The following is a 19736-nucleotide window of genomic DNA, read 5'->3' on the forward strand; positions in this document are numbered from 1 at the left end:
GCTGTAGATATTCTGTTTCATTCCGATAGGGTGGACGAGTGACCAGGCCTACGGGGCCCAGTCCGAGGGGGGGCCACAGGTTCTAAGGGGCCAGGACAAACCTTCCCCCAAGGGGCCTTGACATATACCATGCAACACAGTGTAGGCTACGGTCATTCAAGACAAAAACATGAAGGATCCCTCAGACGCACACATGCACTCGCACACACACGCACACACACACTTTTTTGTTTTGAGAGGCCAATATAATTAGGGTTATTATTTTATTCCAAAATCCAACCCTGTATGTTGGAAAAAAAAATCCATCTAGTTGTAGTAATCCATGTCCTTTAAAAAAACAAAAAAAAATATTGTTAGATGTGAGTAAGAGAATTCTCTCCAACAACGTCCCAAAGGACATGGATTTTGACGCATCTAGAGGAGCCTGACAAATAGAGCTGCTGTCCCTTCGCTGGAAAACAAAGACAGTGCAGCGCTGATGATGTCCTTGACACCCTGAGAAGTCACAGGTGCGCTCCTAAAAATCTGTCAGGCTGGTGTGACGGAGAGGGAGCCCCGCGGCCACAAATTAATCAACGGCTCCGTCTGCTGCCAGCCGCCTCCTCCTCCCTCCGCCGACTCTGGACCGACTTCATCGTGACTTAACGAGCGCGGCAGGAAAGAATCATTAACAGATCGGCTACTCGTTAATTAAGACATCTCCTCTGTGATCTCTCGACGGGGACGGCTGGGGAAAGAGGGCTGAACAGAAACTCAAAGATTAGCAGTAGCTGCAGTCATACCACAACACTAAAATTGTTTGTACTGCGCAAACCTTTTCACGAGCCAACGAAGCAGAATATTCTGAAATGTATAGCCTAGTCTATGTGTTTCTGTGCCATAGGCTTTGATAACAAATAATACATATCTCGTGTAAAGGAAGTGGTGCGCGCGCACACACACACACACACACACACACACACAGGGCCGGCCCGAGGCATAAGCGAACTATGCGATGGCTTAGGGCCCCCATGCCAGCAGCAACGCTCCAGGAAGAAATAAACTCAACATAATTTTCCCTAGTCCCTAGTATTTCTTTCTCATACCTGCCACAATGGAAACAGGAGGATTTTTTATGTAGCACTTTTAATTGTAAAAAGCCCACAATAAACACAGAATATAACAAATAGTAATAGTTTTGAAGCGAAACTAAGATATTGATTTGAGATAAATGGCTTTCTGTTTGAGAAATTTTGCTCCAAGGAGTGAATTTGCTTAGGGTCCCATAAAGCCCTTGGGCCAGCCCTGCACACACGCACACACACACTTGCAAATGAATTCAGAGACATAAAATAAATGTGTAAAAGCATATGAGATGAGGGGTGTTAAAAGTGTTAGTCAGTACAGAGAGCACGTTGAACTATTTATATAATGTAATATCATAGCCTGAAATCACACGCACACACACTCACACAGACACACACACAAATCAACTAATTAAATAAACTGTATGGTGGTAGAATGCATCAAGTAATGCATTAAAAAAACATTATTATAAATGTAATAGATCAACTGAAAACAAGCACACCTTGTTCAATCAATGGCCTTTTCCTTTTAAAGTCAACCCCAGTGAGGTTGCAGTGGGTTGAAGAATGCATTTACCCCACTACAACAGACCCATTGTCCAGAAGTCATCTTGTTAAGCTCTGCACAACACAGTAGGGCCACAGTCCAAGGCCTCTGGAGAAAATCACATTGCCAAAGTGTTTGCATTGGAAAATGTACTTCAACTGTCAAGTCATTTCAGAGGGTCAAGTGGTCAAAGCAAATCAAAAGAAGTGACAGACACACTTGAGGCATCGATGGCATGTCATCAGTCTGTTTATTGAGAACTGCTTGCAGCGAGACGAGGATGGAGACTGACAGATAAAAGGAATCCAGCCATCCAATTTGGTAGGACGGTGGTGTCTTGGTGCATTTTTAATCACTCAATTTAGAAGTACAAAAAACAAGCTAGGATTGAGATGACATACAAAATGTAAAAAATGAAAGGAAACTATACTCGTAACAAATTGTGTGCTTGAGTGCTTCTCTTAGGCCTACCCAGTTTTCAGAAGGTTGCAGTCAGGTTGCTGCAGAGACCAAGAGTGCGTTGCAATATGCGACCTTGCCTCCTCCACTTGCTTCTCGTCATGATGACATCACTGTCAACAGCATCATATTTCAATATCTTGCAAAAGCTCAATTGTAGAGTCTTTTTCTCATTTGCAATTGGGATGGTGAATGAAATAAAGTCCCTCAAAAGTTGTTGTGTCTAGGCTGACAGGACAGCTGGGAAACTTTATCGTTTTCTCCACGGAGGAGGGGCCAGGAGGCGGGACGAGGAGACAAGCGCAAGTGGAGGAGGCAAGGTCGCATATTAAAACGCACTCACAGAAACATCATGAAGATGACACCTTGAACACCTTGAATCAACACTTCAGGAATGACTAACAGGGAAAACAACGAATACAATACAATGCAATACAACGCGTTGTTTGAAATGTACCAAAGAACAAAATGAAAATGTACCAAAGAACAAAATTTAAATGTACCAAAGAACAAAATAATTCATGATTCTGAATGTGCTTGTGTGCATTTTGTTCACATGAACCAACCACACCAACAACATGGGCCTACAAAAGTGAAGAAATAATTGAGCTGGTGGTGGCATTTATATTTGGCTCGTTTCTCAAAGGTCTCAACAGAACTCTATGTCGTTCCGTGTTTATCCTATTTTTACTTTAACCTGACTTGTCACTGCTGTTGTTGAGGTAAAGTGTAAACATCTCACACTGAGTGATGACAGCCCACCTCCCCGTGCTTGACAGGGAAGCCAACAGAGATGTCACACAACGACTCTTAACTCATAAGACACATTTCCTCTGCAATCCACATGGAGCTCCATCACTTTGAGCTTCAAGATCAGAAGGAAGGCCCAAAACTCAGAAGAAACACTTAAACTCCCCGAGAGCTATCAAAGTGTGTGTGTGTGTGTGTGTGTGTGTGTGTGTGTGTGTGTGTGTGTGTGTGTGTGTGTGTGTGTGTGTGTGTGTGTGTGTTATGCAGTAGTGAAGAAAGGACAGACCTCCATCTACTTCAGCTCTTCTGTGATTCCTATGGACACTTGTTAAGAATGACAAATATAGGATACGCAACAGCAGGGAGATGTAAATTTAAAAGCAGATTGCGTCTGAGGGGAGGACAAGCACGCTTCACTAGCCTGCAATGCTAATGAGGCTTCAATAGGAAATAGCGGGAAGTCAGGCACAACGGCAGAGGCACAGGAGTGCAGTCCATTAACGGAGAATTGTTGGCGAGAGGAAAAGTGCAGAACTGCTGGTGTAAATTAGCTGCTGGTATGATTTGAGATGGGCATGGTGCCTGGCTAGCAAAACTGAGCGGTTTTCCCAGTTCATGCATGATTGCGTTAGAAATGTTACCTTGTTTGTGTGAATAGATAGGCTATATGAAAGTTTAATATAATCATCAAACTGGTGTGTTATCTTCTAGTAGAAAAGAAAATCAATGGAAAATGTCAATATTTGCATAGGGCTTTGGGGCACTAGTGCACTGACATGATCAACATGTGATTTTTTTTTTTTTTTTTTTAAATCGTCTGAATCTTCAACTTCAAGCCTTTCCTGGATTTAGAGCAAGGAAAAAAAATAGGGGGTTATTATTGAAACACGGAACAGGCGAACCCATCTAATGAGAAACATTGAGAGGGAGAGAAATGTCCGTCATGGCACACCCAGTCATCATGAACATTATAAATTGTTGAGAACCGCCACGAAAGCAAAATTGTATGTCTCGTTAAAATGAAAATGGGGGGAATGATGAGAAAAGAACGCTAGTGTGATTGTGGAATGGAAAAGTTAAACAGGTCACATTCATAAATGTAGACCTTAGTATTATTATTAGCTCCACTCAATGAAGCCCACTTCAGCAAAGTGCACAGCATCACGTGCCAGAGGTATTGTCATTACTTGCTCCAACACATTTCAAAAGAAATGACTGGGAAATTGACCTATTGATATAATATGACAATGTATAATAGGGCTTTGATCAGCTATAAAACTAGAACTACAGGAAAAACAGAAAAGGTGCACTCTTTCCTGTGTGAAACACAAGTGCAGGGGCGTAATGTATACCCCCACAGCCCCCGCGAGGGAGGGGAGCCCATACGAGGCAGGGGGGCCCTCATTGGCCCTTGACTTGAAGAAACGGGCCCCCTCCACATGATGTTAGGCCCTCTTTTTTCGTTCGGGGGCCCATTCTTGCCAGCTTGCAGGGGGGCCTGAAGTACATGCGTTACACCAGTGCACAAGTGTATATCTGACAATCAGTAAGGCGATGGAATATCCAGCATTTGACCTACATGCAGGTATTTAAACACATTTCTGTAGAGTAACAACGTACCCTCTGGGTGCATTCCAATATGCGTCCTTGCGTCCTCCACTTGTGCTTGAGGCCTCGTACCAGGAAGTAATACATCGTGATGACATCACTGACAACAGCATTATATTTCAATATCTCGGAAAAGCTCAATTGTCAAGACATTTTCTCATTTTCAAACAGGATGGTAAATGAAGAATAGTCCCCCAAAAATTGTTTTGGCTAGGCTGACAGTGGGGAAACTTAATCGTTTTCTCCACGGAGGCGGGGCATCAGCAAAACGTGAGGCCACAAGCCCAAGTGGAGGACGCAAGGTCGCATATTGGAATGCCCCCAATGTAACACAGAGATCACTAATGCTATGTGTGCTATTTAGCAGTGTAACAAAAACTCTTTCCTTTAAGTGTTGACAGTAACAGATACACTTCCTTTGCACATAAAACACCATAAACTTGTCAAAGTCATAGTAAAAAAAAATACAGACACATAAACAGCATTGTCACAGTTGTTCAGCAGAGTAGATCATTAGGGCTCTCAGTAGGATCGTGCTGGTTTGGTTTCTCCCTGGCCGAATGGGTTGGCTGTACCACCAGACTGCTGCTCCTGTTGGTCAATTGACTGGTAGGCATCTCGATTGCGTGTCACTGTAGGGAAACCTGAGAGATAGACAACAAAAAGCAAGGTTTGTGAGAGGGAACCACTCCTTTTAGTTATCCCCCTATTGACAAACAAAGTCTGCATGATGATGTAAAATTAGGATTAAGATGGTGGGGAAATGATATTACACTTATGTCTAAACATATTTATAATGTTTATCCTGTAAGGGCCTTACAGTCCTATACTGGAATGCTGACAATGCTAAAAAAAAACTACAATATGGCATCTGATCAAAGTGTATGAATGCTCCAATATAGCAATATACCTGTATCTACACACACAGCAGGCATTTACAAACCACAGAGGGCAACACACACAACTGTCTCAATTACTGAGGCCGTTATGCATGTTTCATGTGCACAGTGCAGGCCTAACTGCTTTCGAGAGCAGGCCAATAACTCATTTGGATGTGTATAATGAAAAAGGTGCTAAATTAGCATTATTTTACTGACAGCCGTACTTCATTCAGACTAGTATCAATCAATACACTAATCTGAGCCTCCATGAAGGTGGAGAAGTGGTGAAAAGGGAATACATACACCATTGTTTTGAAAGCGATTAGCATACAGACACACCAATTCCGTGCCCTCGACCAAATCCGTGGCTGTTGACGTTTACTAAAAAGCACTTGTGAAAGCACACCAACACAATCTGCATTTCTGCATGGACCCCCCGTTTCCATCGTCTTCAAACAAGTCACCCATATTTGAGTGTCTGTTTAACTTATTACCTCACGATAATGAAAATAATGACAATGTAGAACCAACTACAACTTCTCATTATGACATATGCAAAGCATCAAGACATTATACATCTGCACTGTGTACTGTATGTCTTGGGTTGAATCATCTGATGCTGGCCAGTCCAGCTCATTAATCATGTATAAAACCGCAGTCGTGGCTCAGTGGTTAGAGCACTGGGTTGGCAACCCAAGGGTTCCCGGTTCAATGCCCGACCGGACCACGGCTGAAGTGCCCTTGAGCAAGGCACCTAACCCCCACACTGCTCCCCGGGCGCCGCTCAGCAGGCAGCCCACTGCTACGGACTAGTGTGTGTACTTCCATGTGATTCACTAGTCCAAATGGGATAAAGTGCAGAGAAAGAAATTCCCCTAGGGGACCAAAAATTGGCTCCAATTGGCTTTGTTAATTACCTTAAGCGCCAGTGCCAATTACATATACGTAAGGAGCACCCATTCACATATTTAACCACAGAAGAAGCTAGGGCATCTACTGTACTTTTCAATTTGTTTACATACTATATACTGTATGTCGGCAGAGCATGCCAATGGCATGTTTTTGCACACACACAGACACACACAGGTAGGCAGGCACAGATTGACTGGAACAGGAATAAGCCTCGGGCACAGGGAACACAGAGCTAGATCAGGAGCTACTGTGCCGGAAGTAGTATAGTGTGAAACCGCTACTGCTGACAAAGGCTCTCGGGCATTGGGCAAAGAATACGGCACGGGCAGAGCATTCCCTCTCCTGCGCCAGCTACCTGCTTTATTTGGGTCACTCAATGTGGTGCAAATGGTGTCTTCCAAGCTCATGTCCTTTTTCTCTGTCCTAGTGCCTCATTATTTGAGTTAAATCTTGTTATTTGAGTTAAATTTAAATTGGATAATCATTTAATATTCAAAATACAATGTGATGTAAATTAAAAATAACTCTTGATGTCAAACCCCATTTGAAACCTATACAGTTGGGCAAAAATGTGTTTAGTCAGACACCAATTGTGCAAGTTCTCCCACTTAAGAAAGATGAAAGAAGCCCGTTAGAACACAATTGGTGGCTGACTAAACACTTTTTTGACCGACTGTACAGTATTGTCTTAAAGGGGAACTCCACTTTTTTGAACATTAAGGCCAGTCTCTGTTATTTGGCTGTTTTGGATTTGATCTCAACCAGCTTTGGAATGGCCGTCTATGGGCACCTGCAACTCTGTTCTTAAAATTACCTTTAACATTTGTTTTCAAGAATATGCAACTTACCAAGTGTTCAGCAGCAGTCACTGGTGTTCCTTAACAATTTTTGTATCGAAATATGGCATCTGTCGTGTTTTATGTGTGTTTTATGTAGCAATTTGTAAATTAAGTTTCACTTTCACTTTCACTTTCTTTCACAAAATGGCAATTAAAAAAGCCATATTTCGCCTTGAAATTTGTTAGGGACTGCTAATGAACATCCCTAACCACTTTGTGAGCTGTAGACTTTCGAAAAACAAAAGTTTAAGGTGATTTTAAGAACAGAGTTTCAGGTGCCCATAGACGGGCATTCTAAAGCTGGTTGAGATAAAAGCCAAATAACAGAGACTGCCACAAACATGAAATAAACGGTGAGGGGCACTCTAAAACATTGCAGACCACTCAGAAAATGGCCTTAATGTTAAAAAAAGTGGAGTTCCCCTTTAAGTTTGGCCGACTGTAAATGGTAAATGGACTAGTGAGCACTCAAAGCACTTTACATGTATGCCTCACGTTCACCCATGACAGTCACATTCACACACTGGTGGCCGATGGGGGTCAGAAAGAGCGGGGCTCGAACTGGCAACTTTCTGGTTGCCAAACAAGCTCCTCTACCACCTGAACCAGGTGCACCACCCCACTGTAGTCCAATGGGTAACACGGTTTAGATTTTGCAGTATGCAGTATATTATTCTATTTAGTAGGGTGCAGTATACCAGGTTTGCGGTAATTTGAATGTCGGATCATTTTTGAAATTTACAACATGACAAGGTCAAGGGAGGACGGAGGAAAAAAACGTGATGGTGGAAATGGTTTTGCAGCTCATGTGGTGCAGGAAGGTGGAAGTAGCGGACAGTAACAGGAACTAGCAGGTTTCAGGGAAATAGTTTTGTTTCTAGCCATGTCTTTCAAATAGTAAATGATAAAACACCGTGATATTTACATGGCCAATTCAGAAAGTACTGGAATATAAAAACTCAATGTAACAGTACAAGGTGTAGAGGATGTGTGGCATGTGTGCAAATAGCACTATACCTGACCTGTGTATTTCAACTATGGATTACATGTACACTTGTAAGCCAGCGATGAGCTACATCATTGCAAACAACAGACACCAGACTCCCCCGACATCACTCCAGAGCCTAACAACCCCCCACCCCCCTATCCTGAGCCTCCCTTTCTCCCCCTCCAGTCTGTCTCCTAATGACATGTTGTCATGGCCAGAGTGTACCCACAGGTTTTCAAAATCAATAAGAGGATGATAAAAGCAGCAGTCTGGGCCCCCCAGGCTGATATGCCGCAGTCTGTACGACTGTAATCATCTCCTACCCCTTTGCCTCATGCGGTGTTCCACCTCGTTGGCAGGTCCACCCCAGACATGCACGCACGCACGCACACTCAAGCCCTGGGGGACGAGAGAGCTGTGGCACAATGGTGATACTATTTCTGAAAGCTCTTTCAGTCACATGAGGAAAGATATGTACACTTCTGAGCCACTTCTGAGTGCATTTTTCCGTGTTCCCGATAACAACATTAAATGTAATTCTGTATTTGTACACTAAGGACAATGAGAGAGATTAAAGGTGCACTGTGTAATATTTTTAGTAGCTCATTTCCAGAATTCATCCTGCCCATTCACAAATGATAGCTTTTTAACAAATACTTACCACCACCATCAAGTATTCAACATAACTGGGAAAATCATAGTTTTCATACATGAAAAAGGGGATCTTTTCCATGGTCCGCCATTTTGAATTTCCAGAAATAGACATTTTTAGCTGCAAAACTTACAGAACTTTGGTCATATTAGTAAATACTAGTTGTTTTTGTATTATTTTATTTATTTTATTTTGTAGTTAGTTATATCATTACTTTGTAACTATTCATGAAAAGATCAAATTTGGCAAAAGGCAGCAAGATTTCAATCAGAAGCATAGTAATAGCAATAACTATTCTGGCCACAATCTTACACAGTGCACCTTTAAGTTAAATATTTCATGCATTGTACTGCACTGAGATTGATTACATCCTGTTCATAGCTGGGTTGGTAGAGACTAAAGTCTTTTAAAAAAAACATTCTGCATGGCCCGCTACACAATCCCCGTTCTAAATCCCTCCTTGTGCATTTTGCCTACGGGATACACAGTAGAGTAAAACCACCTCGGAAGACTAGGCCCCACAGCTCTTAATTAGTCACTCAGCACTAGAGATGCACCGGATCCTGATTTTTAGGATCCTGCCGGATACCGGATCCACTGCTTAAGATCCTGCCGGATCCGGAACCGGATACCGGATCCTACAAAAGGGTTGAAACACATAGCCTACTCACACACGTGGGCCCTTTTTATCACGTTGGCTCAAACTATTTTGACTTAAAAGCCTCGGCTACCGGATCCTGGATCCTGGAACCGGATCCGGATAGTCTGAAAAACCCCTATTATCCTGCCGGATCCGGAACCGGATCTTGGATCCTGTACATCTCTACTCAGCACCCAGCATGGAGGATTATTGAGGAACATATTCTATGTGGACCCAATTTGCCATGCTCCCCCATAGGGAAGAGTTGGAAAATGATCCAGGCCAGATTTGAACCTGGGCCCCCATGGGGTATGTTGCCCATATACGCACAGTGCTGTTTGAAAGTATGTGAACCTTGTGGACATGGTCAATGTTTTTGCACTGATGGGGTGTCGGTGTCACTACCCTCTTTTTCATGTCCTTGGAAATCCCCTTTCCTCTTAGCATTGTTGATGTGTACCAATGTGGAACCAATTGGGTTTGGTTGGCTTCTGCTCTCTTTTAATTGGCTCAGGCCACTTCCTTTCCCAATGATGTCTCATTTCATTGGTCAATTAAGCACTCACACACGTGTCACCTGAGTCTGTTAGCTGCTTAACTTAAACAATGCTGCTGGGGGCTTCACTTAATTTTGCTAGACCATAATTCCACGTTTCATGTAGTTTTTAGGCTACTTTAAAAGAAAATCCACAAAACAAGTACAAGCAATTGATGTTGAAACATGTCTGACATTTCATACATAAATAAAAGGGTGATGATACAACTAGAAAAACATGGTAAACAACATTAGCATCTCAACTGCTCAAAGGGTTCGCATACTTTCAAGTAGCACTGTATGATAGGTGCATATCAGCGTGCTGTACCTTCTTCTACTGTGTTTTTGCCACTATGATAGAGGGATATTAACCATCTGTATATAAACAATTCAATCTTATCTACAGTGATGTAGTGGTCATTTCCCCAAATCGCACAATCACACAATGCTCCACTGAATTCCTTTTAGTGAATGAATGAAGTCATATCCGATCCCTCGGGAGACATTGGAGACATCTGCCTCCAAAACGGATTTGCAATTTACACACCTCTCCCTTCTCCAATATTCGGTCATAATCATATTTAGCCAGCCTCGAGATGAGTTTCTAAGACTAGGGTTATTGGACACATATCCTCTTAGGAACAATGACAGAATACAAATCAGTCACCCCCATACTGGTGAATTTTCTCTTTGTCATTGAGGAAGATGTGAGATGAATAGACTGTGCGCTTTTTTAAAGCGTTTTGACCTTCAGCTACTTATGCTGTTGAATCATTCAAAACAGTGGCAAATATTCTTCATGCAACACAGAAATGGTAGTCGTAACAAAAGGAGGAGGGAGGGTTTTTCCAATGCATTTTCTTGGTCACAATTTATTTAAAAATATCACTTATAAAACTTGTGAATAAATTACTATTTAAATACAGACAAAGTGGTTGTACACTTTTCACAATTACAATTACTGTATGTTACGGTGAGAACTTGCACGCTCAAAAATAAAATAAATGTACCTCTGCCATATCCTCTACATCTTTACTAAAACATATATTATATTTTGTCTTTTCATGCACTGTCTAGAATATGCATGTCGAGGGCTCACTGCCATGCAGAACGTAAATGAAATAAGACACGCAGCTAATATAACTACAAGTTTAGAACTGGTGAAAATGTTGCGGCAAGAATCTGTGTGCACACACATGTGTATGTGTGTGTGTGCATGTGTGTGATGGCCACACAAATGTTTCATTCAAGTAGGCTCCCTGGTAGGCCTGTCGGCATGACTTTGTAAACCTTCAAACCCCCTTCCCCCCTCTTAAGTCTTCATTTAGATTATCGAGTTTAGACTCGGCCGGAATGCAACAGCAACAGAATAAGCCAATTAGAATCAATCTAACTGTTAACGCAGCGAGTTGAATTTGAAATCGTTATACCACTCGAACACTGACGACACATTGTGTTTAATATTTGGATGCTCAATCTGATGAAGTGTGTATAAATCAATAATTTAACAGTACAAATAAAACTACAAGGAAAAAAACATGCATCACATGCATATGAAACACAAATTCAGCAGTGAGGATGAAGAAACAGAGTACACTGTAAAGAGTGCTCCTTAGAACCAACATCAAGGGCTACATAGACCTTTCAAGCTTGGTGTAACTAGCAATATTTTTACCCAATATTTTTGCTTACATAAGTACTATGAACTTAGTTAAGCATTCCCATTTAACCCAACATTTAAACAAGCTCATCATTTCATTATTTAATTGAATTGCCGTATTTTCGTTTGCTTATTTATTTAATTGCATACTTCTTGAAAGTGGTTTCAGCACTCTTTGCAGTGTACTATTAATTCTTTTTAAAAGTCAGGGTTTAAATCACAAGAGGATGATTATACAGACAGTACATGGATTGGACAGATGGCACATCCACAATGACAGAACAGAAGCACAGACAGATACGACAGCGCACAGACCAGACCATATATCCAGAGAGGGGGAAACAAGGCTTCCCACAGCAGCTAAGAAGCACTCCCTTATGATGTGTCACAGTATCTCCAGGGGACAGACAGGTAGAAGAAACGACAGACAAAAGAAAGGGCAGAGGGGAGAGAGAGAGAAGGAGGAGAGGTGAGCAGGTGAACAGAAGACGGTAATCAGAAAAAAAAAAGAGTTGGGAATGGAAGCTTGGAGGGGGGAGCGGAAAAAGACAGGGTACAGAATGGGTGTGTGAGAGAGAGAGAGGGAGATGATAGCGAATGACATCTAATAGCGACGAAAATTGCTGTCTGCACTGTCCGTGGTGCAGCGACTGTCCACTGAGGTCTCCAGATCTGAGGAGAAACAGGACATTGGGTGAAGGATGGAGGGAACGGGAAGAGAGGAGGAGGAGGAGGAGATGAGTATGAGGGGAAAAGGAAGGAGGACATGAACAGAGGGAAAAAAACAGATACACAACACATACAAGTAAAGGACAACAAGGCAGCAATGATTCACAGCCAGTTGGGATGGGAGCATATTAGTGAAGAAGATGAAAGACACATGCTATTGCTAACCCCCAAAGACACAAAAGCCTAAATACAGCAGTTGCACCTACACAACTTCTGCTCACAAACAGTCCCACACTGTTCCCAAGCCAATTAACCTTTTGTTTTGCAAAAATGACCCACCGAAATGGTTGGCTGAAAACAACCATTGCTCCCTCCACATCGTCATGCATCTATACATTCGGCCTACATAGAGGGCATGACATCCACTGATAGGCCTGTTTCCAATCGTCCACATAAATAAAGAAGTTGTCTTGTGGCTACTGTACAGACTCTGGGGACGTCAGTGTGACAAGGACGCTGGGTGGACTTCTGTCTGAGGGTGACCCATTTCCTCTCGCCCCCTCCATCATCCCCGGGCGGCACATGATTATATCACACCGGCCTGATGCCTGATGCATGGCAGCCAACAGTAAGCTCTACACAGTACGGCACGCCACAGCCATTCCAACAAAACAGGTCAACAAGTACACCTAAAACTCACACTCACTCTCTCACTCACTCACTCCCTCTCTCTCCCCCTGTCTTGTTCTATCTCTTAATTTCACTCACTCACTCACTCACTCACTCACGATAGAAGTTTGAGGAGACTTGAGTAATGCATGATGAAAAAAAAACCATGATTGCGAAAGCTGCTTGCTTGCCCTTTTCAGTCTCAAATTGATGTTTGTGTGTGTGTGTGTGTGTGTGTGTGTGTGTGTGTGTGTGTGTGTGTGTGTGTGTGTGTGTGTGTGTGTGTGTGTGTGTGTGTGTGTGTTACTCGTCATGTTCGTAAGATGCCTGGCAGCCATCCACCACACTCCACACACCGCTTCATCCCTATGCTACCCCATAGACTAGAGTGACCATACTTAATCAAGATACAGTACATGCACTTGATACAGTAGGTGCACACTCTGCTGAAGTCTTCAGCCGATTTAGAACAGACACTAGTGGAAGTGAAATAAGAATCCTCACACGCACGCACGCATTCACACACACTTCCCATGATTCATCACTCTAACTCTGACGGGCTCTTCATCACATGTTCACTGCCACCATGGTGGAGGGACAGCATGTAAATGTCTCTCTCTCTTTTTTTCTTTTCTTCTGTTTGTCTTTTTCTCTCTGTCCTCCCAATGTCCTCCTCTTCCCTCTTTCTCCATTTCTTGCTTGCTCTCTGAAGCATAGCGCCATCTTTCGCCTTCACACATTCTGTAGCCACTCTTGAAAAATATTCTAATGACCATCATATCCTTGGTGCAAGCCTCCTCGGTGACACAGTGGGAGGTTAACCAAAAACCATCTCCGCCGTTGATATACATATTTAAAAAGAAACATCTATAAACCGCCGTAATTAGTCATCAGTCTGTGGAAAATTTTGTTTTAGAAGGACGCTGATCTCTTAATTAGCCAGAAACAATATAATCTCTACGGGAAATATTAAAAAGTGCTTTGTGGCCACATAGGACAGTTTCAAACATTTCTTGAAACTCTGCCTTTCTTTGCAAAGTCACGTAATGGCATAATCTGCTACAGCACGCACGCCTTCTCCCCTATGACCGCGCACGCACACACGCACACGCACGCACGCGCACACACATACACACACACACAGACAGCTGATGTATTTCATAATTACAACTCCATCCCCATACAAAATGGCACTCTACTTTGTTTCAAAGAGAGCATCTACTGTGGTGGTGGTGGTAGGATGGAGAATCATCAATTCATTTAACTGCTGTCGAGTCCGCTCTTATCTGGTCCAGGCTTTACATTAGAAGGAGCTGGATGTATCAGGAGCATTCGTCTTGTGACCAAGCGTCCTGCTAAGTTAATTAGCCTGGGCCTCTAGTTCCCCCTCTCCTCTCCTCTCCTCTCTTCTGTACTCTTCAGCTTCAAAACATCGCCGTTCAAACACTCAGAAGATATGCCATCTCCAAATTCACTCAGCAACAAACTTTTCATGGTCAACATTTTATTTTATCCACAAGTCTAGGAAACATGAGGGCATCTGCCACACATGCACAGCCAGCACATGCATCACATCTTTAAAAAGCACAAATGTGGATCACCAAAGTGTCAAGATTGTCACAATCACCTGGGAGATTAGGGATGCAAATGATGGATTAATTCCTTAATCGTTAGTTGATTGCCTCATCGATCGACTTACGATTAATTGATAAGCGGCGTCTCAATGTTTCTCGAAAAAAACCCTACTAAATCTAAAAATTTTAATTAAAAAATTTAGATAAAGTGCTACATTTAAATGAGTTCTATTTAAAGAGGCACTAGGTAGGATGACGTCATTTGCAAGCTGCCCGTGGCATGCCTGTCTCAGAATCTACACCGTAATGAAAAAATGCTGTTCAAATAAACTCAATGTGAGACTGTTTTTCATCCCGGAATGCCAGCAGTTGATACAAATCTGAATATGGTATGTAAAGCGTTGTTTTCATGATAAGTGTTTCCCACGACACTCCCTCGGACCGCGCTGCCAAAACTTGCATGTGGGGTTTTCTGACAGCGGACCGTGGATGTGATCACGACAGCCATCGTTCACTTACTAAAGACTCGCATAAGCATTGGCTGACTCGGGACCGTGATTAATTAAACTTTTAATCCTACCTGGAGCCCCTTTAAATTCTTTAATCCAAAGGTGATTTAAATATTCTAACTAATCACACCCCTCTTCACACACACTCTTCACATGCACATTTCACCTGGGTCTCTTGTCAGTTGAATTGGCGATTAATTGCGATTAATGTTTTTTTAATCGATTAAAACATTAATCGATTAAAGTCAATTAATCGATGAATCGTTTGCATCCCTATGGGAGATACAAAGGGATATTCTTCTTACTTTTGCGGTCATTATCTTTGACATTTGATGTTTCACAGACAAAACGATGGAACACTTATCATTTACCTGGAACAAACCACCCAACACTGGGACACGTGCAAGTTCGAGTTCAACTGATGCACTGGTTTGCTACATTCTGCTACCTCTTTCTTATAGATTGGTCCATAGTGCTACTTGCTGCGTTTCATACATCCTGAACTCTCAGCACATATTACCATATATCAAATGATTCTCTGTGTACCACAAGTCACACATACAATAGGAGCCACTGAATTTAACCCATTGATGCCTGATGTTGCGTTGCACAACATTGACCCTGGTGCCTGGAGCTACATTACCCAACATTCATGCTCATGAGATTTGAGACAACTTTATTAAAAATCTCCGTTTGTTTGAGATGAATGAACACATTCTAATGAAAGATGAGGGTCTTAGCGTTTAAATGCAACTTAGTGCATATTTGCATGCGCTTCAGAAGCTGAGATATTAAGGTTTGTAGAGGCTGAGGGCAGCTTTTCTTAAAAAAGGGCTCAGGCATTCAGCACCCTTTTTTGCAGGTGCCTTAGGCGTCAATGGGTTAACTGCACCATGCAAGGTCCTTGCCAGGTCTGGGCAATCTCTATTAATCCAACACACATTTGTGTTGTACACGCACGGAAGAGGGAAAAACAAGTTGCTCCTACTGCATATGGGTCAATGACGTCTAATTAGTAGTAGAAAGGTGGGGCAACCACAGCTAATGCCCACAAATTAAATATCAACTTATATCCTTTGTGCTTAATGTGCAAGCAATGACTATACTTCTTAGATAATCCCATAAAAACAAAAAAATAGCATTTAATCCGTACAACAGTGGCATTAGCTGTGGTTGCACCACCCTGACGTGTGCTTAAAAAAAAGAAAAGAAAAAAAAAGAAAGAAAAATACGTACAGTAGTTCCACTTACCGAAGTTGACGTTGTATTCGCCGCCCCTCTCCCGGTACATCTGGTAGACGAAGAAGCAGGAGACGGGCTTGAGGAGCAGGCTGAGGATGGCCATGCCCACGCTGAAGCGGAAGGTGTCCCTCCTCTCCACCAGGGCCTCCGCCGTGGGGTAGAAGATGCCAAAGTGGATGATATCGGTCAAGATGGACACCACCATGCCTAAAAGGAACTGCGGACGGAGCAGGGGTTGGGAAGAGGGGGAAAGGACGTGTGTGACGGAGGGAGAAATCAAAGGATTAAAAAAATAGTAAAAAAAAAAAAAGTTTCTATATTATGAGATTATATTAAAATATTTCAAGATGTCAAAATGGATGATGCCGGTCAGAATAGATAACACCATGCCCAATAGGAACTGCGGAGCAGCAGGGTTAGGAGGAGGGGGAAAGGACATGTGTGACGGTTGGAGAAATCACAGGATTAAAACTAGAGGCACTCAGAGAGCGCAAGCCTCCGCCAAGGAAGCTGCTTGATAGAACATTTGACTATGTTACACCCCAAGTCTTTCTGCCTTCTTTTTGTGGAGTCCCCGCAATTCAATTTCTGGTCACTAGGGGCGTCTAGATATATAGGTCAACAATGGTGAAGAATCTTTTCAAAAGTCCCGGTTCCGGTTCGTGATCCAGATCACCACCACAATTTAATCTCTTGTTCCTTGGGTCATTACTAACAACTCCACAAAGTTTCGTCCAAATCAGTTGATTAGTTTTCGAGTTATCCTGCTGACAGAATCTTTTTTAAAAGTCCTGCTTCCGGTTCGTGATCTGGATCACCACCAGAATTTAATCACTTGTTCCTTGGGTCATTATCAACAACTCCACAAATCCGTTGATTAGTTTTTGAGTTATGCTGCTGACAAACAAACAAACAGACAGACAAACCAACGCGACCGAAAACATTACCTCCTTGGCAGAGGTAAAAATAAGTTTCTATATTATGAGAATATATTAGAATATGTGAAGATGCCAGGCTGGATGATGTCCATGAGGATGGACACCACCATGCCCAATAGGAACTGCGGAGCAGGGGTTAGGAGGAGGGGGAAAGGACATGTGTGACAGAGTGAGAACAGAGATAATTCTCTTATTCATATCTAATAATATTTGTTTGTTTTGTTCAAGGACATGGATTACTGAAACTAGATGTATTTTTTTGCAACATAAAAGGATGGACTCTGGAATAAAAAAAACACCCCTAATTATGTGGCCTCTAATAACGAAAAGTGTGTGTGTGAGAGAGAGAGAGAGAGAGAGAGAGAGAGAGAGAGAGAGAGAGAGAGAGAGAGAGAGAGAGAGAGAGAGAGAGAGAGAGAGAGAGAGAGAGAGAGAGAGAGAGAGAGAGAGAGAGAGAGAGAAATCACAGGACCAAATGAGTCCAGTGCCTATGAATTTAGTGCAATCATATTCAAGCAGTGACAATACTATACAACTGGAACTGCACTCAGTTTATGGGCACAAAGATACACCTTTTTTTTTTTATCAGTCCAACCCATAGAGCAGAGTTGACGCCGTTAATTGTCAAATAGTCTAAGCATCTAATATTCTAAGAGTATGAGGAAAAGGTAGGGTGCTCCAAATTGAAAATTCAAAAGTTACACTTGTAACCAGAATTATTTTGAAGAGAAAGTGAATGTATAATGCCGCACTAACGTGACCCACCATTACTACTGCATCAATGGAGTCTCTGTGTGCTATTGCCCAGACACCAACAGCTAGCATGGTGAAGTTGCCCCAAGCGTAGGATGGAGGGAGCCATGCCATGCAGCCCCTGTGGAAAGACACACACACTCTTTATAGGCACACAGACACACACAGAAACATGCACATCTTGTAGACATTAGGCCTATATCTTCGTTATGATGATGGGGGTTACCTTGTCAAGTCATATCAAATCAGATGTATTTTGAACATGCATCACAACCATAGTTGACCCAAAGAGCTTTACACACACACACACACACACACACACACACACACACACACACACACACACACACACACACACACACACACACACACACACACACACACACACACACACACACACACACACACACACACACACAAAGTCCAGGTTGTGCAATGGGCCTAGAATTTGGTGTCATGCCCTTGATGATGACGACTAGTTCTACTTCAGATAGCCTATGTATGCCAAGTAAGCTCCTGACGTTTTTGAAACTTTCAAGAGTTCTTCATGGCTCAGCAAACAATGAACAATTTGGTAAGGAGGTGTAGGTTGGCTGTTGGCTTGGTCCTGGGGGAGACACAGTTATCCACTTCTTCTCCCTTTGACTAACAGACCTGAAAAGCTGAAACCTGCTGGCTAAGCCAATGAGAGAAATTCCTCAGGTGAGTGGAAAAAAGGTTTGGGGGTGGGGTTCACTTACCAGACAGTCAGCAACCAGTGCACCACTACAATTGCCTGCAAGGAACAAACGATAGGAGGTTAATGCGGACAAGTTTTTCATCACGTTTAGACTACTAATCGCCTGCAGTTTCGCGCCTGGGTGAGGAACGGTGAGCACACGTCTAAAAAGGCTAACGTAGTCTTGAGACATAGTTCCTTGGACAATAACAGAATCACGAGAACTCTAGACTCACTCTAGCTCCAGAGCATAAACAATTGTATCACTGAAGGAAGCATTTTAGTTAAAGACAGTACAATGTAACTGTTCCAACATTTGTTACTATTTAGGCTACAGTATAGGTTTTATGAAACAACCGCGACCAGAAAACCAGAACGTACCCACATCAACAGCATCTGTCACTCAGAAGTTTCAGCCATAACATCTGACAAAGTAGAACAAAATCCTGTTTTACAGCTGGGGTGTTACAAACTTACCTTGAGATTTATAGCTGGTATTTCCATTATAACTGACCAGAGCAGATTTTAGGGCAAACTCCTTCGCTTTATCAAGTTTTTCGCCACAATATAAACTTCTGTAGCATACTGACCCTCTCTCACCGTTGTAGAAGTTTACCCACCCCTTCCTTCGCTAGTTCGGCAAACACAAACCATGTGACAGGAGCCTGACTGCCTCCACGTGACTCAAAGCCGCTCTGTGAAATTCGGCTATGTTCCCATTCATGTCTTGCGAAAGTCACCCTCTTAAAAGGTCTAAATCACCATACCACGTGTTTTTCCCTCCATGGCCTGACTTGAATTTAGTTCATCAACTTGCTGTAGTGATTTCTGAGTTAATATGATTGCCAAAATTCGATAGACTGCCAGATCGAAATATTAATCATAGGACTGCTGCTGATATACAAAGTATCACCCCCTCCGCCTCAGGCGCGGCTACTTTTGTTGCCAGGGCAGGATAACACATGTCCCGGGCCCAGGGAGAAAGGGGTCAACAATAATTGAGTATTCATTACAAGCTATGTGGGAACTCTTTTCAGATGACTTTGTCCTAGGCCTGGCCAAATCTGTCAGCGGCCCTGCGTGTGTAAATGCATTACACGAGAAGTAATGTCTTATTGAACAATTTGTA

At 42.6% G+C, this 19736-nt stretch overlaps 1 protein-coding gene across 4 annotated transcripts; it reads right to left on the minus strand.

Annotated features, from left to right (window-relative positions):
- Positions 1–1842: 1842 nt before the first annotated feature.
- agtrap (angiotensin II receptor-associated protein) lies at positions 1843–19308 on the minus strand. 4 transcript variants are annotated; one of them, XM_063214843.1, is made up of 5 exons: positions 19085–19308; positions 18630–18664; positions 17902–18010; positions 16208–16415; positions 1843–5072 (listed from the first exon to the last, which is right to left on the minus strand). In XM_063214843.1, the coding sequence occupies exons 1-5, from the start codon at positions 19109–19111 to the stop codon at positions 4951–4953; spliced, it is 501 nt and encodes a 166-aa protein (XP_063070913.1). In that variant the 5' UTR covers positions 19112–19308; the 3' UTR covers positions 1843–4950. The 4 variants fall into 4 exon arrangements, with proteins under 4 accessions (XP_063070913.1, XP_063070912.1, XP_063070915.1 ...); XM_063214842.1 differs by having other exon boundaries at positions 16193–16415; XM_063214845.1 differs by lacking the exon at positions 1843–5072 and adding an exon at positions 9806–12207.
- Positions 19309–19736: the final 428 nt, after the last annotated feature.

Source organism: Engraulis encrasicolus, chromosome 14, assembly GCF_034702125.1.
Source record: "Engraulis encrasicolus isolate BLACKSEA-1 chromosome 14, IST_EnEncr_1.0, whole genome shotgun sequence".
Lineage (NCBI taxonomy): Eukaryota > Metazoa > Chordata > Actinopteri > Clupeiformes > Engraulidae > Engraulis > Engraulis encrasicolus.